The sequence below is a fragment of the Camponotus vicinus genome, unplaced genomic scaffold, assembly GCF_025532165.1.
Source record: "Camponotus vicinus isolate PSW18456_S1 unplaced genomic scaffold, iyCamVici1.0 SCAF_7, whole genome shotgun sequence".
Taxonomy (NCBI): domain Eukaryota; kingdom Metazoa; phylum Arthropoda; class Insecta; order Hymenoptera; family Formicidae; genus Camponotus; species Camponotus vicinus.
In genome coordinates this window covers 4,331,749-4,359,616 of record NW_028141979.1, presented here as the reverse complement: position 1 = coordinate 4,359,616, position 27,868 = coordinate 4,331,749, and the positions used below count along the sequence as shown (strand labels likewise).

Here is a 27,868-nt window from a genome sequence, read left to right as displayed (position 1 = left end):
TGTCGGTTGGTTTGTGCTTTATACGCGAAGCCACGTTTACTTTGTTGCAGCATAGAAGTTGTTTGGTATTTCCCGAAGTTGATATCCGAATTTCGCTACTAAATCAACTGTACTTAATAGCTCATTGGCCGAGGAAAATTAAAACGTTTGATAAAAGTTCCGATGTACATGCGTACAGCGCGTTACAGAGCCGAACATTAAAAGCTCGAAAACAATTACTCTTTAAATTAACGCACGTTTTTTTCACGTTAGGAAAGTCATAAAATAAAATAGCGAAATGTCCAAACTCATGTTAGAATTATATCGTATTGACAATTGACATTTTGATTGTAAAATAAAAAACGTGTCTTTGACTGATTAAACATATTATTAAATTTGGATCTCACTTCGTTTTAAACAAAGTATAACATTCTGGTTATTTGAAGCATTACTAGACCATTCAGTTTATAATTAATTGCAAAGCATCCCGCGGCAATCTGCAATCTTGTTCAGACTATATTAGTTACAATGTGTACATATTGTCTAATGGCATTGATATTGATCCAGCACTCAAGAAAGACTTGATTGCAAAGCTGATTACTCTGTCTCCTAATTACGCGAGGATTAAATCACTAAGATTCGCGTCGTATTTTCTCCTGCCAATATATATATTTAATAAAATAACGTATATCAATGTACATATATAACATAAAAATTTAATTTGATATAATATAATAATGTAAAATTTTATCATATGTATATAATTAATTTGTGTAACGTGTTCGTTTAAATCTTGTGAGTTTATAAAACTAATTATTGGTTTTTAATATGCAATATTCCGTTATTTATATAATATATTTATATAATATATTTTAAACACGAAAGATGTGAAAATATTACCCATGTAATATTATCCATGATTTCTTTAAATTACCCATGTAATATTATCCATGATTTCTTTAAATTAGCATACATACGTAATACGTTTGCATACTTAAACTGAAACAAGAATAAATTGCGATGACAAGAATCGGATACCGGTAAAATTTACGAAAAAGATTGAACATTTGTTATTTCAAAAATTCTACTAGACAGTTTTTCTAAAACCGTTCTATGCATCTTGAGGGAATAAAAAGAAGAAACAAGTACACAGCCCATTGTGACGAAATTGTCCTGAGATGTTTCGTATGAGCTAGGAAAATAGTCTGGTGTCCCATCAGACTGTTTTAGCCGTCTTAAGAATACGAGACGAGAAAGATCTGACAATTTTCTCTTTCTCTAAACATGAGAGAAAAAAAACAATGTTGTTTCTGCGCTAAAAAAAAGACGAAGTTTCACGCTGAAATAGAGAGAGACCCGTTAAATGTGATTAGGATCATGACAGTAATTGGAATTACATTACGTAAACTTAGGTAAGAGCGAAATGATGACTCTATAAAATTATTTTCTGTTTTATTATGAGCGGATCTTCGTTGTTCAGATAAGAGGTAATCTCATTCATTAATTAGCTATCTCGAAGATAGTTACGCGACTAATTGAAATAAGCAATATGTACTCTGGATTACTGCATCTTAATCTTGATATATTGTTTTATCTTCCATTTGCAATTTTTTTCTTTTTATAAACATTTAAGAGAGAAAGATTAAAATATAAATAAATGTAAAGATTAACTTATTCTTGACGAAAAGAACACCGAAGATTGAAAGATAATATTTTCTCATGATTTCCACTGAATCTTATTCAAATTATGATATAATTTTAACCTATATTTATGTCATATCATATATACGAAGTTAACTTTATTTTTGATTAATATTATATTCAATGAATATTTTGAAAATTTGTTGTGTCACGTTTATGTGTTTTATTATTTAATTTTAAATTATTTGTACTTCGCACACTGCAATATCAAGCATTTCTTGTACAATTTAAATCATGAATCTCATCATTTTTTATATAAATTTTATTATCTGTATGCAAAACATTAATCACATTTTATTAATTAATTTATACCAACCATCCCGTTTCGGTTTATATTTGCTCGGCGGTATTATATTGCTCGAAGATATGCGCATCGTATTAATATCCTGCCATAAAGCTTTGACGAATAAACAGATCATAACTGTCCATGTTCTTGCTTTGACGTTTACAAGCATCACAAGCGTATTTACTGCTTCAAAACGGGATTAAATCAAAATATTTGATTAAATGATTAAATGAATTTAAATACTAAAAATATATTGTGTATACTTTATGCATTTATGGATATTTATGGATTTAATATTATAATATTCATTGAAATTTACACATCTACATAAATAAATATTTAAATTCAAAGGTCCGAAATAAATCTAAGATTCATCGTTTCATCAATCTCTTTTTTTGTATAATTGAAACCTCGCTTGAGATGCGACGACAAAGGTAATTTCATGAGAATCGACATATTTTTAGCACTCCTTTAAGTTAAACAGTGTCTCGGGACGAAGATTCGCGCGCAGGACAGAACGAGCTCGTGCCCTCGATATTCGAGCTACCTCTCGAAATCCAATTTAATACGGGTGTCGGCGCATCGCCGCCACTATGGGTCCCTCGTGACAACACTGACGTTATCGAGAAGCGCAAAGAAGAACCGAAGAGAATCGAGAAGACGCTGGCAAAGTAAGAGATCCCGAAATCCTGTTAACCAGAGATACCTACGAGAAATAACAGTATCAACGATTCGACCATCTCAAGCGAGGGATCTTTTTCCGCGGTTTTCTCTGTTATTTTTCCATTTTGCATCGCACTTAATAATATCAACACATCGAGCTTGTTTCGTATTTTGCAATCTTAGTTTCTCACGTCGTTTCAAAGATACTTTCGCGACCGCATCGATGTAAACGCACGTTGCGAGCGAAGCCACGATTGACGGGGTGGCTTTTAGCGTGTCAAACGATATACCCGCCGAAGGCATTCGCGGTGCATTGAACGGCGAGAGATAACACCCGGAAGCGAACGTGTTTCTCTACGCGAGATGCGCGAGAAAATGATTGAGATGGAATTTGCGAGCCGGGCGGGCCTTTGGGAGCGCCTTGTTCTAAAGTGCCTCAAACCAGCCGATATTGATGCGTTCCATCGAAGGTTCGTCGTCGTCGTCGAATAATATTTTGATATTTACGACAATTGAGGGTTCTTTTCCGAGAGATGCTGCGAGTGCTACTGCTACTTACTTTAAGCTTTACCGCTCGGACGATAAGAAGCCTTATGTCTAAGGCTCGACAATGTTATATGGTTTGAAAATAGTCGTAGAGTATCTACTCTCTATTAAACTCTGAGTACCAAGATAAGTACGCTTCGCTTGAATACACATCTATGATTTTTCTTTGTCAAGATTGATATTATTTCAAATTTTAGTATAAATTGTTTATTTTTTCGCTGCATTGAAAATACTTGGTTGAAAATTAATATTTTATATAAAGTAATTATATTTTGATCAGATTTTTATATAAAGTAATTATCAGGATTTTATATAAAGTAATTATATTTTTAATAATAAGTGAGTTTTATGATTGTATGATATGCTTCTGCCACGGATTCGTTCTTATAATGCTCAAGCGAGAGGCGAATCGTACGACTTTCGCATCAGCTAGCGAACGACTTGAACTTTCATTGCGAATGTAACCAAAATACGAGATGCGATTCCGCGGGCAAACATCGGAAATTGAAATTTACTGGAAGTAGATTCGTTTATTTGACACTCATGGTGAAAGACTTTATTGTGCGAGTTTCGAAGTGGTCTTGGACTCTTCGCAGCTGAGAAATGGAAAGAGATATGGTGATAGAGAGGGGTAGGAAGAAGGAGGCGGAGACGCGATAGATAAGGGTGCCGTTATGCAAGAAACCCTTTCGGCCGAGATATCGTTGAACAGAAGGAGAAAACGATTCGAACCCACGCAGCATATGGCAGAAGAAGGAAGGAGAAAGAAGAGAATGGGATGGAAAGTGAGGATGGGAAAGTAAGGGTTAAGAGACGAGGGTGAGATACGGGGGTGCGGAAACTACGTTGAGAATCCGACCTAACTGAGAATCAATAGAAATTTCCAGAGTGCGCGCAGACGGAGAAGTCTCGATATCCATTTCTTCCAAACAAACATCTTTCGGTATCGTAATCTTTTCCGAGCACATTCGTCGTTCTCGCTTCCTCGCTTTCTCTCTCTCGTATTCTCGTGTTGTTCTTCAATATCCGGCTGATCTCGCGGTTTGACCCGAATCGCCTGACCATCTCAAAGCGAACAGAAATATTCTCTCGCTTTTTCGGCTCGTCGAATGACACATTTCATCTCGCAATCGGTTCGATAGAGAATTCTTACTATTGATATATTGCACATCTTTTCGTACAAATCGTCGGTCTCTTGATAAAGCGTTGAATTTTTCACCGACGCTTTATTTTAAAGCTTAGACTAAATTTATAAAAAGCCTGTGACACATATATCGATTATTCCGTGTATAAAATTCATATACAATACAATGTGTGTACCTTATACGTTATATGTAATAATATGAAAATCAAACATAGTATAAAAATTTATATAAAAAATTTTTCAAATTTTTTACGACATATAAAATAGTATCGATAATGAATCTGAATATCTGAATTAAAGTAAGAAGATGAGTTCATTAATCATAGCACGAACGTTCTTTCGAAAACTCGCTTGGTATCGATTTGTTCTAGAGATTTAATGACTCCTTGATGGATGGCACGATTTAACGCGAGCATCGTAAGTTACTCTTTCCGGTCGAGGATCGCAAACCGCCCTTAAGCTCGCCTTGCATGGGCAATGGCTCGGAAGACACTAAATTCTAGTCACGGACTATTTCGATTAGGAACAAACCAACGGCAATGATTTGCCGCAATGACTGTACGCAAGTTCTCGATAGATCGATCTCTGGTCGGTCGACTTTTTACAATGCGATATAAAACTATATTTTTGAAATGTATTTCGATATTAAAATGATTTTGAAAATGTAATGCTGAATACAATTCCAGCGATTTTATTCCAGACAGCGCATTTTTATCGCATTTATATCTCACGATTAAAAATATTTTCCGCCATAGAAACTCGATAAAAGCGAGACGGAACGGAAAGTCAATGCGCTTCTTATCGATCGTATCGCGTTATAATTAGCTGCGGACGAAATTAATCTTTCTGAGAGAAATTCACGTGTTTTCACGTATATAAAATTCTTCTAAAAATCTAAAGCTGCTACTGTTGGTTTAATCAAAGTATAAAAAATGTCGAAATGAGACATACGATTCTTTTACCGAAATGTCAGAAACAGGATTTCTTATCTTTAGCCATTTTCCCGTTTGAATCGAAAAAATCCGCTTTATCGCGAGCTGGACTAGGGAATCGACCCGACGATCGGCGTGATGAACGAGCGTTTCCGGCCGCTGTCTCGGCCAACAAGCGATTAATTCCACGGACAGGATTCAGCATCGCAGCCATGATGTGTTATACCGTCCATGAGCCCGATTACGAGGCATTTTCAATTCCTTTATTCCTACAAATATATGTAAAAACACTCGATTGTGTGATAATCTGGCGCATTGCTCATCGATTTATCGAACTATCGACGATGTTAGTGAAAGCAACGATTGCTTATGTCGCACTGTAACGTGTCTGCATAGAAAATTTCAATCCATTGCGATCCATCAGGCTTCGCTTTGAAATATATTTCTTGCTTCTCCTTATTTCTCTATACTCAATATCTTAACTGAGTAAAATCCTGAAAATTGTTTGCAAAATACATGTTTTATTCATGTCGTAATTCACTTAGTTTCGATAAAAGACAACTTGTTTTATCGATGATATAATATGTTCATTGTTCAAAATTTATAATAAGACATTATATTTTTAAATTATTTGGGGACTTAAAAATTTTAATTTAGAGATAATGTTTATTCTGCTATTTATTTTTATCTGAGAATAATACACAATAAGCATCTTTCATTTGCTATTGAAAAATTAATTGGTAATTTTCCTTATTCCGTTACATTTATAATATAAATATAATACCTCATTTTATAACGTATTCATCGATTATAAAAGAGAATAAAATATTAAAATTTATCCTTCTTTTCTCTCTGATATGAGTCAAATAAAAAAAAAATGATATCGAAGATCGCAGATTTAATCGTAAGACTTGGCTTATTAAGCTGGAAATTGTCCGGATTAATGATTATGAATGCGTCGTGATATTTCATCGCCTATCGCCATGGCTATTAGACTCTCCGGCTTATTAGAAATCGATACGCCACAGCATCGTTCGCAAATTTCCTCAGGGTCAACTTGCAAATGAACAGCCGTGTCCACCTGCGTAAAATGAAGCTCTGCCACAAAGCCTCTCCGATTTCTGGCGCGACAAGACAATGCGACGTAATAGTTGCTGTCCAGAACAATACGTACAACTCTGTAGAACAACCGAAAGCTATCTTTTAGCGGATACAGCGATGCGTCCGCGAACAATGCGGAGAGTAGCTCAGTAGCTGCGAATTATCGAAAAAATGGCTAACTCGACGGCCGATATACGATGCATCGTGTTCTCTTTTGTACACACTCATCCTCCAACATCAGAGAAAAATCGCGTGCGAGGAGGAAACAATCGATGGCTGTAGATTAAAAGCGATCGGTAGCATAGCGGTTAGATCGTGAAAGTATAAAAAGAGAAGAGAAAATATCGGAAAGCTAATGGTACAAGTATAATGTGTCATCTACGATATCGCGTGATCTATTTCGAGTGACTTATATCTCCTGTTCGAGTGACTTGTATTTATAATTCACGAGAGACTCGTGACGAATATTTCGAATTTAAAATGCCTGATTTCTCACTGTAATCATCGTGAAGTATAATAATCCGAGAAACGAGAATAATATGGAAATTATCCTTTTGCGCTATAACGTCGAAATAAATAAGTTTTTCTTGCAAATTTCCCGGAAACTGTCATTTGAAGAGTTACTCAATAAATGACCGTATAAATCGTTTTCCTCGTGAACGTAGAACGCAATTGGATTAAATTATACGGTCATTTGTCGATTAACGAGCAAAAACCGGAGTGTCCAGCATATTTCACAAGCACGCTTTATCGATCGCGAGTGTCGTCAAGTCGAAAAATACATTTATTTCGATGTACACTGTGAGAATAAATTATCTCACCCTTCTTTTCCGCTTCGTATAGTCCAAGATAATTTAATAAACAAATTTAAAAAGAGAAATTATTCTAATTTTTTAATATTTACTATTTAATATTTATTAAAACGATAAATCAAATAATATTTAAATTATTAATGTTAAATTCCCGTAATTTAGTACTTAAAATAAAATTATTTTACTTACATTTTTATTCTCTATCTTAAAAGAGAAAAAGAAAGCGAAAAATTATATAACTAAAACGAAATTTTGAAATAATTAAATTATGATAATCGAATGTTTCGCGTGTTGTTAAACTGATTGCCGGATCATGTAAGATATAAACAAAACAATAATCTAAATCGAATATAAATCGTTGCCAAGTTAATCAGCAAACCAGTGATAATTCAATTTTTCTAGATAAATCACATTTAAATCATATTTACATCAAGGAACATCAATATTAGAAGCGAATTTATATTGTTTTATCTTTACATTTAAAGCATTTTAGCTTATCTGCTTTACCCATTTCACTGACTATGCAACATGAGGGTCGTTTAAGAGCACGCGTTAAATTAAAGTTATTTACCTGAATTCGCGCTTCACGTTTACAGCTTATGTTTGATAATCAGATTTATTTATTTAATATGAAAATTGCATACAAAATGTTATAATGTGAATTATAAACGTGAAAATAATACATAAAAAAATTGCGTTAAAACGTTTAAAAATAAACTTTCTGTCATAATATGTAGATTCTATTATTATTTTTTTTTTTACAATCTCCTTCCTATTTACACCATATATTATTAAGTTCTCCTTAGATTCGCTAAATTTAGGATTAAATGTAGGATACAAATGATAGGTGCTTCTCGTGTCTTCTCAGCGACTGGGGAGGAAATTACCCTATCTCGTCGACGCGACGAGGCGATCGCGAGTTCCGCTCGGTGAAGCCGTTCGGTAAACTCACCGTGTTCTCGTAAATCGTAAGTTTTCCCCGTTTCAGTAACGACCCCTCGATAAGAGCTCGCAAGCCTATTACGGAGCTTTCCGAACGTCCGAAAGTTTTCACCGGTCGGTCATGATGTAACTTTACGTTATATGCACCCTCGTGCGCAAATCTCGCGACAGTTTGAAACATAAGTTTACGCTCCCGATGTGAGCAAGAGACCATCATTAACGCGCATGTTGTTCCATAGATGTTGTTCGTTATCAGTGATTAAGTGGAAATTTAACACTGTGTGCGTAGCTTCATTCATTAATAATATAAGCTCTTGAAGTTTTTACGTTGTATTTACTTGATGAACAATTTACTACGGATATCTGATATGAAAATAATACATATAGAAAAACTCCATTAAAATTCTTTTTTTAATATACGATATATGAAAATCCGATCCTTATGAAAGTTTTTTGTTTTGAAAGTTCTATTTGAAATAATTTAAAAGTAAGATAATGCAAAGGGAGAGAACGAAAAGCGATTCTACGACTTGAGGATCGAAGTTAGACTGTGTAAACTTTTGCTCGTGTATAATTGCAATAATTAGTTGAAGTTTGAACTTTGGTTCTTTCGATAATTATAGATTATACTTTAACAGTTGAATATTCTGTAGAAGGAAAGGATATTCTCACTTTAAATTAAAACAATAGAAGTTAAATCATACAAATTTAAACAGCGTTAAAAAGCTAAATTTATTTTAACTTTAAATTTCTATAACTTTTTTTAAATTCTCTCTTTATCCTCTTAATATTTATATATTTAAAATTTCTGTAATTATTTTCATATATTCTTGTATTTACGAAAAACTTTTTGTAAAAATTTATACATTTTTATCTTATCGTTAGATTGAAACTTCTCCACATTTTCTGATTTTACGAAAACTTGATTTCCTATTCAGCTCTTGCTTTTCTCAAAAAGTGCTCTCTCTCTCCCTCTCGAGCTATCGAAACGATATTTTTCCATCTATCGGAACGCTCGCGACTTACTGAATTACCTCGTAAATAGAGATCGCGTCGTCTGCAGACAACGTCTACAACGCAGCAACGCTTGCAAACAAAAGACAAGTCTCATGGTTTTCCATTCGGGACCAGATCGGCGACAGAATCGGAAGTCCGCTCGATGTGCAGACGCGGTGAACTATAAAACACATTATTCGGCCGCTCAACGGATCTGAACTTATTCGTATGTTAATATATTTCCATGTTTGGCAATCGGCCAACTCGATTGGCCTCGATATCATTCGTAGTGCAAGCCACGTATCTCGATGCATCAATGCATCGCTCTATTCGCGATATAGATACGCAGCATCGTTGGAACATGTCAACACATAAAATAGTCTCTCATGCACATTCAGCACTTAATATTCCACATGTAAGGGTATAAAGTATTTATATTAACGTACGCGGCGACACGTGCTCATAATTTATACTCTGTATTAATTTTTAAATGTTAAATTAATTAAAAATTTAATAAAACTTGTGTAATGAAATTTATATCAAGATAAAAATTGTGAGAAATATTAGTAAAACACCTGTTTCCATAAGAATATATAGAATAAACAATACAAATTATATTATATATTAAAATTTTGTGCGCACACCCCTGCTGGGATATATATGAATACTTCAACAGCGACTACGTTTACATGCAAATACTCGAAAATGCAAAGTAAATATCTAGTAAAGGAATTATTCATATCAAATATAACACAATGCTTGATACTTTTGTTTTAAAACAAATTTCTTCATTTTCATCTCATGTTTAAGAGCATTTCGCCTCGCTTCTATTCATGTGATTCAATGGAATTTATGGAGTAGCATTCATTAAAGTGGTGCTTAACGAAAGCTTTGATGCACACAGGTATACGTGTGGCAAATGCTGAATCCGGTGTCGTTTGCACGAAATCGGAGCAGGGATATCCGTGCAATTTGCCAGTCTGACATTTATTTACCTCCGATCGGGGGAGGGGGCGGACACATTGAATCGCGGTGGCGTCGACGACTACGAGCGAGAGCTGGCGAGAGCGGTTTAAATCACAACGGTCGCGCAACACGGAATGCAAATCGAGTTTATCATTACGACCTGGCGGATATCGGCTCGCCGATCACGCTCGGGGTCGGCTCCAACCGATGTTCAATATCCGCGTTTGATATCTATACGAATCGGCCATCTCAAACGATCGGTCCGCGTGAGTTTTGACGCTTGTCTTGTGAAAAGAACGTGTGAGGACGATTCATTTGAAAATTGTTTACCCAACTTATTTAACATAATTTACTTCGAAGTATGCAGGCTGCTTGAAAATGCAGTCCACCGGATCCAACGGTCCTACCATTCCTTCTAACAATTCCGGAATTCCTTTTCCGTCGAGACGCTCAGAACTTGCATTGTGGCTTCTCTCTTAAATATCTTCTCTGCTGCTTATATTAAAAAATGTTTTATTAAAAAAGGATTCTAGAAATATCATATCCATGTTAAAATGAAATTTATGTTGAAAGATTTTAATTCTAGATTATATTTAATTGTAACTCTCTGTAAACTCAATTAAATTTTAAGATAAATCATTCCCATTATTTTTGAGACTACTTGTCTTTCCTGTCACGTGTACAAATTTATATAAAATATCCTTTTCAAGAAATTAATTGATAAAAGATGCACGCAGATGTTTGCGCCATTAGTTAAGGGTCAGGTGGTGTCGCGGCGGATGCATTCGCACTAATCGGTAGTGCATGGTATTATAATTGCAATAGCAATAATGCTCATCCGTTTCGCATCTGTTACCCCACATACGCCGTGCGTAGCATACATACATAGATATTTACCATCCAAGGTTTTATCATCGATGCCACACATTACGTCGAACCAGATTACTGTCGTCCCAATTGAAAATTATTCAGAATACAACACTTACAGCTCTAAGCTTCAAGAAATTATAGCTACAACACGTGGACATCGCGCTATCCCCAGTCATATATTCGCATTAAACCCGACCCAATCTCGAGCTTCCATAACTGTTTAAATCTATGCGGCAGAAAATCGATTAGTGAATTATGCCGAGTTCGCATGACGCGTCGTTTCATCTAAGGTTCTGATAAAATAACTTTTTTGATCTTCCTAAAGAAAGTAAGAATGGGCCATTATAAGAGATTTCTATTGACACGCGAAAAAGAAATAGATAAATAAGCATGTATGTAAAAAGAATATATAAACAGATTTAAATTTTTTATCTAAGGTTCTGATAAAAAAACTTTTTTGATCTTCCTAAAGAAAGTAAGAATGAGCCATTATAAGAAATTTTCATTGACACGCGAAAAAGAAATAGATAAATAAGCATGTATATAAAAAGAATATATAAACAGATTTAAATTATATCTTTCGCAAATTCATTCCTTTTATAATAAATGTTAACTATAGATACTAATAGCTATCGATATTAATAATTATAATTAAATATTAATAACTGAATTTATTAATAACTATAATTATAACAATAGATACTAATAACTATACTTATAACTATAGAGGAAGAGAAGATAAAGTGTGTGAGAGAAAGAGAAAGAGAGAGAGAAATAATGGTACTTTTTCTCTCTATATTCCTCTTTTTCCAATAAACAGAATATTATTTAGCAAAAAATTATCTTTTATCTGGAATATTGTTGACACATTTGCAATTTTTCTCTATGTCAAGTTTATATTTTTCTACTTGTTATATAATTCTGTTTATTGTAGATGAAAAAAAATTTTCTTTTAATACAAAATGTCCTTTTCCTCTTCTACTCTTTCGTTTTCTTTCTCTTCTTCTACGCGACAAACCGCTGGCACGCTCGTCGCGTTCGCGTTTTTGCTGGGTCAGTTCTTCTCCCTTTTCATCCTGACCTACATCTCGAATATGCTTTCTCGTAAAACCATCGCGCAAATGTCCGATTTCTCTTCTTTTCGGCCGTGAAGCGTCTATGAGTCACTTCGCATTTTATCGCCTAGTCGTTTCACGCTAACGCAACGCATCAGGAACGCGAATGGATAATTTCATCCATTTTGCGTTTGCTTTTTCTTGGTAAAAAGGATTATAAAAATTTTACGAGAATAATGGTCGACTGAAAAGTCACGCAAAAGAAAGAAAAGTAAAAATTAAAAAAATTAAAAAAAAAAGGAAAAATAGAATTCATATTATATTTCCTAACTTCGGAAATTAATGAGTTTCACGCGATAAATATGCGATAAGCATCTAGAATGAGAATACTTCCTTTTCAATTGACTAAGCCGATTCGACTTTTACTCCGGAATTATTTAATCAGTAATAACGAAACAAGCGTCGCAGGCCGCTTTGCTTTGTCGCTGTACCTGTTTTCGACGACAGCTACAAATGTCATCCTTGTAGCTCCCATTTCATTCTCCCTACTGTCATCCGGTGTTTCTCGAGCGCATACATACATGCACACATACCGAAATTTAATTACTCTTGGCGCGGGTATCTGCCGAAACTCCCCTTTAGCCCGTAATAATTTCGTCGGAAGTCCCGGGTAATGTCGGGAATGAGGAGTATCCGGGGAAAGTCGCTCTCACCTGAGAAATTCACCGAGACGAGGATATTCTAATCTCCCCCATGCCATCCCGCGCTTAATCCACGCCGTTGTGTACCCCGCGTATTAAGGACGATTAAACGAGCTACCATTTTTACGCCGAGACACCGACGACGATAAGAACTATAATGGCGATGTTGCAATTAAATTTAATTCTGGCAAACGAGCATTGCCGTGATTAAGTGTAGTCTTATAAACGTGTATAAAGCTGTTGAAGAAAAAAGATTGTCTCTTTTTCACAAATACTCGGTATTACTAGCAAAATTGTTTTTTTAAACATTTCTCTTCTTTATATATTATTACTTTGAGATTCAAAAATATTTTTTTGTTTTATTTACTTAATTATTAGATTTAATAACTATTTTCAAAAATAATGTAGAAATGAATTTCGCGCTTGAAAAGGCTATTTTTTTTAAGTAATAGAAAGAAGAAAGGAAAGATTCATCCTTTCAAAAACTAGGTGTGCCCCAGTTTTTCGGACTCTGCGGATTTAAAAGATGTCGTAATAGAGGCAAATGTTAGAATTTGAATGCGCTTCTCTTTTTACTGAAAGCAACAAAGTGCCATATCGCGAGTCACGTGCGACCTAAATTACCGGCGTGCACGGCGTCAGAATTTCTCCGGATATGTAGCCTGAGGCCACATGCCGATTACAAGCGTAATATCGTAATGTGTCGAGAAGCGGAATGAGAAAATGAAAGGAATGAAGCATGAAATGCTTGCTCACATATTATATGTCCACCCACGGAAGCTATTAGTACGGAAAAATTTACAATAACATTGCAATTAAGTAATTAATACTTCACTTATTTTACATTTTCTCGTTTATGTTTTATCATTTTTCTCAATTTTTATATTTATTTGTTCTCATTTGGCAATGCTTTTCATTGTATTTTCTCGATAATTCTGATTCTGACAATTATGCAATTATTATTAAGTTGAGAGAACATTTATATATACTTAATTTAACATAATGAGAATCATATTGTGTTTTCATTATGTATATTAAATTACTATCATTATGCGATTAAATTGTTATGTAATTAGTGCTAGTATTAATAGTAGAAATTCCAGTTTTGGGACTGCTGACGTAATTAAGCATTAAAGGAAAAGTCTCATAATAATATGTATCAATATTGTCAACGTAAATTGCCCTGATTGAGATAAACTGTGATGACTATATTTTCTAATTCTAAATTTTCAACATAAATTTAACACATACATATATAACACTCTCTGTAAAACAGTAAATTTAAAATTACCTCAGCTTTAAACTCTCAAGAGTAGTTGGAAACACCGCGTGTTTCTTTCTCGTCTGCTAAGATGCGTTTTTAAAAACACATGCAACATTACCTTCGCACCAATGTGTCTGGAAATGACTAGGAATTTGCATAATACGTTTCACCATTATATCCTGCTTCCTAAGAATCGCGCTATATGTGCAACGACTGCGCCGCGTGCAACGATATTTCGCATTGTTCAATAAATTCTTCGTCTTTTTAATGCGCGCATACAAGAACTTATCTTTCATGTACTCATATTAAGTCATATTTGTTTTTTAATTTTTAAGTAAGATAAGAATCAAGCACTTTATTTTCTTTAATGGATAATATACATTCTCTAATTATCAATAATTTATTCGTAATTTTACTTACGATGGTTCCAGAAATTGACAGATTTACTAGCATAGTAAACACACATGAATTTATAGAACGTGATCCGATATTACATTTCATATTGTCGAGCTATTTAAATGATGTAAGCTATTTCACGAAGCGAAAATTTGTAGTGAAAATATAATGGGTTCGCACAATCGTGACAAATATACTTCGGAAGTGATACATAGACCGGTCCGGTGGTGCCTTATTGTAGTCGCATACGTAAAGGACCGCATGAGTGCCTCCTACGTATCCTATCCCTCGTCGTTCACGACATGGACCTTGCCTTTGGATTCCAACTAGGGCAGTAATTTTCCCCAATGCTCGCTCACCACCATTGTCGTCCACCAATTCAATCTTCTCTTTATCTTTCTCCCTCTCTCTTTCTCTCGATGTTCTCATTCTATTTATTTCGACCTATACCGCGTGATCTCGTTGCGTGCAAAGGATGGAGGAATACATCTATCAGATACACACGAAGTAACAGACGATGATAATGCTAATTAAAGTAGTAAGCGGTTAATTTATCATATCACTACTCCTACTATTATGTTTGTATATCCGTAAATCGTATTATGAATTTGAAAATTTTATTTTTTAAGTATCTCTAATTTACACATATATTCTTTATACACGTAAGTAGTTTCGGACATATTTGAGTATATTTCATGTATATTTAAAAAAATAATTGTATTATCCTTTTTAATATAAAATATTGTACTTAAAGATATAAGTTCAGGTTAAAGAGATAAATATATATATATATATATATATATATATATATATATATACATATATATATATATATATCAACTCACTCGCATATTTAATGTATTTTATTCATTTTGTTAATGTCAGGATTAATTGTATTGTTTTATATTATAACGATTACTAATTTGTAATCTAAACTTTATAAATATATCGAGCTCCTATATACTACGATAACGACAGTTTCTCTACGGTCGATTAATTTGGAATTAACTCGATGTGAAAGAACGGATATTCAACCATAACATCAAATGATCGCAACCAATATATTAACTTGCATAAAAATTAGTACCATAAATAAAAAATATAAAATAAATATCTTATATGAGTAATACAAGATATAAATAACACTTCTTATTTACTTTACCTAACCTATGCTACGTATAATCAAGATGATATTTATATAACAGTACGTACCTTCCATATACTGTCAGGTATGCCGACAAAACCATCAGTTTATGATAGTCTCTTGAAGTGATAAGTTCGCGATTGAATGCTTTTGATGTTAAATCTGGTATTAAACCTGGCTGATTCAACTAATAGGATTCAACTAATAAGACTTTAAATATATAATAAAATATTTATCTTTCTTTCTTCAAATGTGCATACAAAATTTTGTGGAGTAACAGGTAACGCTATTTACAAATAATTCTATTTTATAAAAGACATTTTCTTTAATTTTCAAATCGACTAACTCCTTTTATTGTAAATATTATTTTTATCTTTTGCATACATTAGTTGTTCGAAATTCATCGAACATTAAAAATTAAGGATCGAATAATTGCATTCGATTAAAAACGAGAGTCGAGGGCCCGACCGTTCATTTGGCGCCCCTGGCCGCCAGTAGCAAGATATCGCTTTGTTAGCGAAAATTCAAAACAGCCCTCGTCCTTCTCGAAAGATCTAATAACAATAAACAGCACATTAGATCGTTTAATTTAAACGTTGTCTCAGCCACCGTCGAGTTCATGAAAAATCGGGATCTTTCGAGAAGGGCTTGGGTATAAATTGACGCGATCGATGAGCACTACGCCTTTTGTCGAAAAGTCTCCGACCCGCTCATTTCGTTCTCGAATATTAAAAACGCTCTTTCCGTTGCTCGCGGAATATAGTGATTCTCGCCGTTGCTTGCGGATTCTAAAATTCAGCTCGAATTTTTCGATCTTTCTTTCGCTGTTAATTAAAGGACTGTGAATTTAGTAAGACTTTGTATTTGTGAAATAGAATAAACTTTGTACATAGATATATACATATATATCGGGACTTTTCCTTCTCTTTCTCTCGTGCCGCGCTCACTTCCCGGTCTTTTCTCGCGCTCTCGCAAACATTAGTATTAATAGAAATGAAAACTTTTACGCGTGTATTGTGACAGCATATTTCGACCATGTTGATATATAGAAAATATAAAATCTGTAAGCTAAATTTCTTTTTGACAATATAAAATTATTGTACAATTAATTTTATATATTATAGCTATAAAATTATCTTAAAAATGTATAATATTATCTGTATTTCGTTTTTAAAATATTTTCTATAATGAATGTATTTCGTTTTAAATATTTTTTATAATGAATGTCTAGGATCAATAAGATACATTAACTTGGATATGTAATGAACGAATGAACAACAAACAATGAAAAATTAACATTTTATTAAAAGATGTGTTATAAAAAATACCAACATAGGTCTTCTTAAAATTTTGTCCGAATGTTTGATCCAATTCGCTATATCCTCAACATTTCAAATATTTGATAATATTTTATTTCCGTTATACATTCGTTGTTTATATGTTCTTAATACATTTCTTACTTAAGGAACAGATAGATCTTGAAAATAACATGTTGGTAAACATACAATCCATATCACGTATAAAATCGCGTTGTTGAGAATAATCCTATTTCTCATACGTTTTAATGCTTAAATTCAACATATAATTAAATTACATATAATTAAATTTAACATACACACACACACACACACACACACACACACATATATATAATATAAATATATATATATATATATAAGAAAAAATTGATATTTCCAAAATTTGTTATGTATGTCACAATATGCAAGACATCGAAATATGTAATTGTTCTAGAAGAAATCTTAAAGATAACTAAATTTGAAATAAGAGTTATATCTATTGTGCTTGTCCTTTTTGGAATTATCTAAATACGTTCTTCATGTCCCCTATTCAAATTCAAGAAAAATATTTTATATGTCGTTTCAATAATTTTTATATTTATCTTTTCTAATCATTCCTTTATTTATTAAACTATATTATTTTAATCTTTCTTTACATTTATCGTATTTTCTTATGAAACGTTAGTAAACTCTTGAACGTTTTTTTACACAAAAGTCGATTGAATTGCATACTCTTTGTAAACACCTTGTTTTTAATGAAGAAACGTTTTTTATAGATATCCGAAATTCAACATGATATTCTTAAAACTATTATTAAGTAGTATAATATACCTTGCTGTAATGGCAATAGCGAGTCCTATGGATGATGAAGAATCAAAAATCAAAGGAGTAGAAATCGATGAAGAATCGAAGATCGTGCGCAGTGTATTAAACAATAAATCAAGCAATATATCAGATTATATATTTCCGATACATTATAACATGAAGTTAATGTTACTCAGTGATTATCTGTCTAGCGTATGCATAATCACTTTAAATATTTCTTATGCAAAACAATACATAAGTTTTTATGCACCGAATTCAATTAATATAACAGCAACAACATTAAAGAAAAATAATAGTACGATTTATGGAAAAATATTAATAAATCTTGTTGAAAATAATATTGTCTTGCTCGATTTCGGTGATGTCTTGTTATCCGGAATGTACGATCTGCATATAGACTTTATAGTCCCAAATAATATCGCAAGAGAGTCTATCGGAACTCCGTACATAAATAAAGATGGAGAAAAAGAGTAAGTGAAGAACATATTGAAATATCAAATTAAATTGTATATTTGTGCATTCTTACACTTATATTTATCTAAAATATTAGATTTATACTTTTACTTTTCTCCAACTAATAAGTCATTATCTAAAGCATATCATTAAAATACGGCAGGTGGTTAATCGCAACTGGTATCCAGCGAAGAAACAGGTATCAAACGAGGAAACAGCAAATATTTCCATATTGGGTCAAGCCAGAATTAAGAATTACTTTTATTATTTCCATAATGCATCATCCAAAATACAAAGCTTTGTCAAATATGCCGATACGAGATACTGAATTCACGTACGATAATATGATGTGGACATATTTTCACGAGACTCCTTTGATCTCTATAGATAATGTAGCATTTCTGGTATCCGGTTTTCATCAGTCCATCATCTCGCGTGGTCAATTTAGTCAAGACATGTGGTTCAGACCACAATCGGAACCGCATCTAGAATTTGCGAAAACTGTTATTTTTTTCGCTAGTGTATACATACGTAATATTTTGAGGAGAGCCCTTCAGCAGACCTCTGTTTCACTTGAGAGCAAAGTAGATCATGTCGCAATACCAAATTTACAAGATGATATCCAACATACTTTGGGTTTTATTTTTTATCGGTAACATATATAGTTAAAAATAGATATATTAACAACTAATAACTTTTAATTACCTATCATATTATAATCTATTTACATAAGAAATTATATTAATATCCAAAATTTTTCATACATATTATTATAATTATTTTTAGAGAAGCAGATATCACTTATAATAAAGAATTAGATCCTGTCGCATACAAAACGATAATTGCGCGCTTAATTGGACGTAGAATGGTACAAAAATATATTAGAAATCTGTTCAGACCAATTTACTTATGGCCTCATACATGGTTAAACAAAGGATTTAACAAATTTTATCAAGCATACATTATCGACAAGGTTATTTTATTATTAATACTATTTGAATACGCAGTCAAATGATTAACAGTTTAGCAATGTAGATAATTGTTAAATATTTGTGCAAATATTCTGTTTTATTTCTTAATTATAAGAAATGATAAGAATCCAAGTCTCTTAAATTTCTAGAAATCCAATAAAAAAATTTTAATAAGAACTAAATATATGTTTATTTATTAAAATTATCGCAGAAAAATATATTTACACACTCGAATACACATAAAAACTTTATTCCTAACAATAGCACATAATAATGCTATTTTTGATATGTATCAAAAACTTTTTCTTTTGGATTATTTATGATTAGTTATGATTATATCGAATTGATTTTAGGCTCTACCATATTCCCGGATGATGGATCTGTTTGTAGTTCAAGCTCAGCATGAATTACTCTATTTAAATACTTATGTTGTTATAAATTCTACTATAGAATATAATAGTTATCCTGAAAAATATTTTCACTCTTCTCTTTCTGCTATCAAAGGTATGCGTATAACATTGCATAATTAAACAATTAAATAATTATTAATTTCTGAATGTTAATTTAATAAAAAATGAAAAAAATTAATTTTTAAACAAAAAATCCTGTACGATTCTTATGAAAATTGAATTTTGAAGTTTAGTGAAATTTGCAGAAATTGTGGAAATAAATAGTTTATATGGCAAAAAGTCACAATAAGCACGATATCGTTTGATGTAGCCATTTCGTCACTACAAGCGTTCAAATGTCGAAATAAGGCGTTATTTCAGTACTACTGAGGGAAAATAAATAATGAATTATTGAATAGAATTACACACACAGTTGATTATTTTTGTCAATATATAGATATTATATTTACGTGGAAAAAATATGCATATATATACAGGGTGACCCATTTTAACTTAGGCAGCCAAATAATTCGAAAAATAAGCAAGATAGAGAAAAATGTTTTAGACAAAAGTTGTATGGTTTCGAGGGGGCCATAAGATGGTATCATTGGTTTGACCTTGAAGAGTCATTTGAAGGTCACGTGAAGGTCACTTCAATTTTTTTAAATGGAACATCCTATATATTTTTGTACATTCTTATAGCTCATCTCGAGAGCTTTCCAAAACACTATAATTAAGTACATTTTCGTTAAGTACTTTTTGAGTTATGAGGCTTGAAATAATTTCTTAATTTTACATAAACCGTAAAATATCTTGTAAAATATTCATTTTTCGATTACCTTACCTTAATAGTTTTATGTACAAAATAATGAGAGGAATCAATTGGTGTAAAGAAAACACATAGTTGTTTCGAAGAAAAAATATGTAATTTGCAATTAACAATTCCATATTTTTTCTTAAAAACAACTATGTGTTTTCTTTACACCAATTGATTCCTCTCATTATTTTGTACATAAAAGTATTAAGGTAAGATAATCGAAAAATGAATATTTTACAAGATATTTTACGGTTTATGTAAAATTAAGAAATTATTTCAAGCATCATAACTCAAAAAGTACTTAACGGAAAGGTACTTAATTATAGTGTTTTGGAAAGCACTCGAAATAAGCTACAAGAATGTACAAAAATATATAGGGTATTCCATTTAAAAAAATTGAAGTGACCTTCACGTGACCTTCAAATGACTCTTCAAGATCAAACCAATGATACCATCTTATGGCCCCCTCGAAACCATACAACTTTTGTCTAAAACATTTTTCTCTATCTTGCTTATTTTTCGAGTTATTTGGCTGCCTAAGTTAAAATGGGTCACCCTGTATATATAAATTTTCCATCCACTACATTTCAGAAACGGTTCAAAAATTATGAAACATCAGGAAACAGGTGTTCAATTATCTTGAGAGGCTAGTATTTTAAAGGAATTATTTTACGTCCCTTTCCCATCCCAAAGGAGGAGACTTAGGGAAAACCTATATTATTATACTTTTAACTAATTATATTTTATCAAATATCATATAGCATGTTATGATGACGACAGCGGCGATGCGGCGACACACATTTTTTCCATGTAAATATATTATTAAAATGTGTTAATGAAAATGATCAACTGTGTATCATTCTAATATATTATTTACTTTATTTATATTATATTTAATATATTATTTACTTTTCCTTAATAATATTAAAGTAACGCCTTATTTCCATATTTGAATACTTATAGTGACGAAACCACTTCATCAACCTTATCACATTTATTATATTTTGACATTTTTTATTATGTTTTCACGTAAACTATTTATTTCCAAACTATTTATCGTAACTATTTATTTCTAAAATTCAGCAAATTCAATCAAAATTCAAGTTTCATCGAAATTCAATTTCCATAGAAAGAATCGTGCAAGGCTATTTGTAAATTTAATTTTATTATTATTATTTTTAATCTATTTTATTATAATATTTGCAATAATATAAAAGTATCTAATTTTAAAATTAAATTTTAAAATTAATTTTTGGATAATTTTATAATGTATAATTTTTTAAAAATTATAACTATATATGTTTAGCTTGTAAGACTTTAAAAATTCATAATAAAATATAAAACTAACTGATTCCTTATAATTGCCTAATTTATTATTTTTCACAAATTCTTAATCATTCACTATTTATCTATTATTATAAACTTTTCGTTGAAATGTATTTATCAATCTTTTATAACATTTTACTTAAATTTAATTACACAAATTTTGAGTGTGATATATTTAGTTTTATTAATCACAGATATATTCACAAACCTTTATTGAGCATTGCAGTAAAGATACTTTAAATATACTAAATTTTTTTTCTTTCAAACATTACAGGATCCATTATATGGCGTATGTTAGAACGAACATTGTCTATATTTTTAAAGGAACTTAAAAAATATTTTAACAATCAGTAAGTATAATGTATTGTAATGTAATAATATACATCATAGAGGAAAAGGAAATCGAAATATATGTATATGTATGTAATAAAATGAACAAAAATGTATAGGTAACTTTGATATGTCGTAACTCCGAGAAAAAAAATCGTACAAACTTCTTTTTTTTTTAATTCATACATAAAAGTCCATATTTTACAATGATTATTATGAAATTTGCGAAAAAAATTTATTCCATCCCGTAGAATGCGTAAAATTATGCAATTTTTTGGAGACGTAACACGTCCTTACTTTTAAGGAGATGACGAGAGGGGAGGGAGTATAAATTCTAAATCTGACAAATGATAAATAGAGGCTTTAAGCTTGAGAATGAAAAAAAATTTTCAAATACGATCATTTTTGACGGAGTTATACTTATTTGAAGTTATGCAAAAATATGACATGAAATTACCTATGCGATAATTTTGTTAATGAATGTATACATAATTATATTAAAGTTCATAAATTTCTATCTCTGTAGGAGTTACATTACAGATTAAAATACGATAATAAATTATGTAAATTACACATATGATTTTCTTTTTTATTATTTATTTATCAATTTTAATATAGTGTTAAAATTATCTTAATGTTAAATCTTTTATAGATTCGGTAAGCTTGAAACAGCAACTGCCGATCATTTATGGAACGCTATGAGATCTAAGATGATTGAATTGAATCCCAAGTATGATATTAATATAAAAGACATGATAGATTCGTGGATTATGCAGAGCTATGCTTCTGTGTTGGAAGTGAAGCGAAATTATTTTAATTCTAGTGATCCTCTAACCGTATCAGTAGAATTATACAACAAATTCAGTGAAAAGCAATATTATATACCTGTTACTTACACTACGGAGTCGAAACTGGATTTTAACATAACTTGGACGAATATTTGGTTAACACCATTGCATTCAAAATTGTATCTCATTATTGAGAAAAATGAATGGATTATTCTCAACTTACAACAAGTTGGTAAATATTGAATAAAAAATGTATATCTTTATTGTTTATTTATTGTATATAATTATATATAATTTCAAGTATATATATTTCAGTACATATATCATGTTTGTAATCAAAACCATTTAATATTAGTACAAAATTTCTTGCATATCCAAATTCTCAGAATTGTCCAATTACTTTATATATATATATATATATATATATATATATATATATATATATATATATTTATCATGTATATCAGAAATATCACATATGACATAAATTTTAATTAAAAATAATCATGAAATGTATTAAAACTCATATATACATATAATATAAGACATAAGAAAAGATATTACAAAAATATTGAAATTTTACTAATAGTAATATGTGAAACTTTCATTTTTTTCTATAAAATGTAGAATTGATACAGCTTTTATCTTAAATAATAAAAACAGAAAAAAGGATGCAAGCATCTCTAATTATAATAATACATTTAATATCTTTAACATCTCGAAATATTTTTAATTAATATATATAATTTCAAAATATTTAATAATCGACAAAAGTAATTTACTTTATAACAGGATATTATCGCGTCAATTATGATACTGCGAATTGGCGAAAAATTGCACGATACTTAAATTCTGAAAAATATAGTAATATACATGTTCTCAATCGAGCGCAAATCATCAATGATGCGTTTCATTTTGCGATAGAGAAGAAACTTGAATTTTCCGTATTTTGGGAACTCGCTTCTTATTTGGAACAGGAAAGAGATTATATAGCATGGTATCCTATGTTCAAAGCATTTGAAATTTTGTCGAATATCTTCCCATTCTTGGATTTTTATCCCGAATTCAAGGTATATATATATATATATATATATATATATATATATATATATATATATAAAGTTTTTTATAAAATGCCATCCATTACACCAATTATTTCTACATAATATAACTATTTCGTATCATAACAATGAATTTTTTTAAAGTAGATATATGTAATAAACTGAACAAAAAATTAATTATACATTATTATTTATCTTTTTTTTGTTTCAAAAGTCAGAAATTTAAATTCAAAAGGCCCTTACATATATTTTTTGCTTTAAATTTAATGTAATCACATTTTATAAATTTTGAATTTATCATAAATTTGTTTTCCTATAATAATAATACTTTAAAATTTATATGCTAATTGATTACCAATTATGTAATTAATAATGAATGTTTTAGGAAATTATAGAACAAAGTATAACAATAATCTCTCTTATATTAATTTTCTTCCGTAGTATTAGAATGTTTACGGTGGTCAAAATATACAAACACTTTGTAGAGAAATTGACTTATAATTTTAAGATAATTTTGTTACATTTCATAACACTTAATAATCTAGTACATAATAATCTACTTGTAAATACTTGTTTTATAAAAAAATTAATTGATATAAAGTTTGAAATACTTAAAATCTATATTTTATATGCCACAGATTTAAATTAAGGAAATAACTGATCATATATCAAAATCATCGATCGATACATCAATATGCATAAACTAAAATGTATATACAGAGTGTCTCTAAAGTTTGATCACGCGTTCCTCGGCTCTTGTTTTTTCATTGCTACGTAACACTAGCCTCTGGCATGCCTACCACGCAAAACGCGCTTATTCACCTTTTTAATTAATATTTCAATAATTATTGAAAATTGCGAAAATTGATGCAGAATGGGGAGGGGACCTTTCTGTTCAGTTTATTTCGTTCTACCCTCTCACGAGCGTTAGCAATCTTATAAAACACTTCATATATCGATATATATGTGTTAAGAATCATTAGAAATATAAAATCCATACCTATTTAGATGATAAAATATATACACAATTATTCACACACAAATAAGAAATTGGTAATCTAGTTATTATGGTATTGATGTTATGAAGCCACATAAATATTAAAGAAATATAAAAGAAAATTATTTAGTAAAAATGTTTATTTGCGCGTACATTTTATTTGTTCTAAATAATGAATAAACTAAATATAATGATATTTATCAAATTTTAGGGAGTGCTAAAGTTTGATTTTATGCAGGATTTTAGATTTAGTTACTGGAATCTGTATGACGAAAGGAACATCAACGACCATACTAAATGTTTAAAACAAGAACTCGCAAAGTGGGAATGTATTATAAAAGAAAATCCTTGCGAAGAAAAGTCTAGACGTCATTTGAAATGGCATCTAGAAAATCCTGAAGAAAACAAGTAAGTCTTCTCATGATACTTGATGCTTTGTAGGGACATTTTTTATAATCTACATATGTTTGAGAAATGAGTAATCACTTATTTAAAAAATTATTTATAAAATACTAAAGAAATTATTAATACAATTTCGTTAGAAGATTTTTATTTCTTTTCTGGACTGTTTTCTGCAGAATTTTGCCTGGATGGAAGAGGTGGACATATTGTAATGGTTTGAAAACAGCAGATCGTAATACATGGAATAAAATTTTTAATGATTACATGAAAGGAAAGGATACAATTTTAGAATGCTTGGCTTACAGCAAAAATTCTGAAATTATAATAAATTATTTAGAAATAAAATTATCACAAATTATATTCGATCTCAATAATCAGCTTGGACTCACGAAGCGAGCTTATGCCTTAAATGCTAGTATTTTTCTTTCTGTCATTGAGAGGCATACTAAATATATGCTTACAAGTTTATTAAATAATTACAAATTAATAAGACACGGGTAACAATATTATTTAATAAAGATATACCACACATAGACATGAAGATTTATTGAATGAATTATAAATGTATTGTTTTATTATTCACAGGAAAGTCAATGAGATTGTAACATTAATTGTTATAATTAACAATGCGTATTCTAAGGAACAGTTGGATGAGGTAAATTTTAAATAAATCAAATTTCTATATTTTCTTAAGTTTTTATTTTAAAATTTACTTCTCCCTATAATTATTATATATTTCATATAATATTTTTCTATAATTTTCTGTTCATAATGATACCTTGCATGTGTGACAGTGCATTTATTAAATATGAAATCATTTTCTGATAATAATTATTAAAATAATCCATTTTAGATAAAAAAATTCGTAAAAAGAGAGCTGGAAAATTCAATCATTTCTAATGTTGAATACAAGATAGAAACACGCTGGTCGGAGATCGAAAAACAGACAAATTATTTTCGATCTTTACTCAACAATTGAATAACTAAATCTTTAAGACATTAACTGTTTAGAAATTAAAAATGCAGCATAAATGATTGTAATAATATTTATAAATGTATATACTTAATTATTCACTAATATCATATAAAAGTTAATAATTATTTAATTGTATTGAATCGATATAATATTAATTATACAATAATATTAAAAATATACAATAATATTAATATACAATAATATTAAAAATATTTTATTGTATAATATTGTATAAAAATATTATATTATATTACAATATAATTTATATTATGAATATTACCAATATTTTTAATATTATATTATATTACAAAATATAATTTATACTATAAAAATTATGAATATTTTTAATATTATATTATATTACAATATATAATTCATATTAAGAATATTATGAATATTTTTAATATTACATTATATTGTATATATATTTTATATTATATTATTTTCCTGTATTATAAATTTAATATACAGGCTGATTCTGAACAAACGTTTGTCTTTAAAATACCAAATTCTTGAATGAATTCTAAGACGATTTTTCCTCTTGCAAAATTTTGCCCGGTGCTTAATTTTTATACTATAAAGGAAAATACTTAACTACTTACGGAACGAGTACAAGAGATAGGCAGGGACGGCGCGATATAGGCAATTACGTGGGGCACTCGTCGCGATCAGCTGATTGCTATACGCGATACGCAAGAGGAAAAACCGTCTTAGAATTCATTCAAGAATTTGATATTTTAAAGACAAACGTTTGTTCAGAATCATCCTGTATAGACGTTGATTATATATTTGCGTAATGTTTATTTTATACATATATACACACATACACACACACACACACACACACACACACACACACATATATGTACACACACACACACATACACAAATATATATATAACTGAAACATTATGAATTACTACGAAATATCTCAACACTCGAATTCACGATTTATTAATTCCCACTTACATGATATCAAAGATATTGGCAAACTAGTTGGTTCCGACTCAAAAATTGCTGTAGTTTCAATTTTTTCATATTAAAATTTTTACTCTATTTTTACTCTATTTTTACTCTATTTTTACTCTATTTTATCCCTCAAATACACGAATCATACATTAAAATTTTTGACGGAAATCGTGAGGCATTCTGTATATATGTATATAATATATATAATACATGTACTTATATAATATTTAATTGAAGTTTGATTATCGATTTTGACTCATATAGCAATAGCAATATTCAGGAAAATATTTAAAAGCAGATAATGAATATTAAATCTAGAAATAATAATATATGTGACATATGTTGGCTTTAATTGAAATTTTTAATATATCACACAACCGAATTAAATTCAATTGACACATAATTTAAACAAGAACACTATAATTACATTGCGATATATGTATTATATTTGCACAATTTTATTTATTACATTTAAAATAACATATTTTATCTATTCCATACTCAAATTGTTGAAATATATTTAATCGACTCTTAAAGGAATTTTAGGCACTTAAATTATTAAATTACTAATTATTATTAAAATTTTTTTTACAAGGCAATTGAATGATGTCAACGATACAACAAAATTGAATCATAGAATCAATTCGTACTTATCATAACTGTTACTTAAACAAGTATCGTGTATGAAAAGTTTGTGGAAAGTTTATGTTGACTATGTATGTTTGATTTCTTTATCCCGTCCATCATTATCTAGCCCTCGGCTTATCC

At 30.4% G+C, this 27,868-nt stretch overlaps 2 protein-coding genes across 3 annotated transcripts in view; both read left to right on the top strand.

Moving 5' to 3' along the window:
- Nachralpha4 (nicotinic acetylcholine receptor alpha4) overlaps positions 1-27,868 on the top strand; it is a 222,758-nt gene that overhangs the window by 29,895 nt on the left and 164,995 nt on the right. The window lies entirely within an intron of this gene.
- LOC145975184 (aminopeptidase N-like) lies at positions 15,638-26,232 on the top strand. Its single transcript, XM_083105488.1, has 12 exons — positions 15,638-15,778; positions 17,573-18,091; positions 18,238-18,726; positions 18,861-19,047; positions 19,399-19,549; positions 21,852-21,927; positions 22,560-22,927; positions 23,488-23,765; positions 24,992-25,161; positions 25,332-25,652; positions 25,741-25,810; positions 26,009-26,232. The coding sequence occupies exons 2-12, from the start codon at positions 17,589-17,591 to the stop codon at positions 26,132-26,134; spliced, it is 2,739 nt and encodes a 912-aa protein (XP_082961614.1). The 5' UTR covers positions 15,638-15,778; positions 17,573-17,588; the 3' UTR covers positions 26,135-26,232.

Coding starts and splice junctions, on each gene's coding strand:
- LOC145975184 (XM_083105488.1), top strand. CDS start 17,589: ATGATATTCTTAAAACTATTATTAAGTAGTATAATATACCTTGCTGTA. Junction 18,092..18,237: donor AATAAAGATGGAGAAAAAGA/GTAAGTGAAGAA, acceptor AAAATACGGCAG/GTGGTTAATCGCAACTGGTA. Junction 25,811..26,008: donor CTAAGGAACAGTTGGATGAG/GTAAATTTTAAA, acceptor AATCCATTTTAG/ATAAAAAAATTCGTAAAAAG.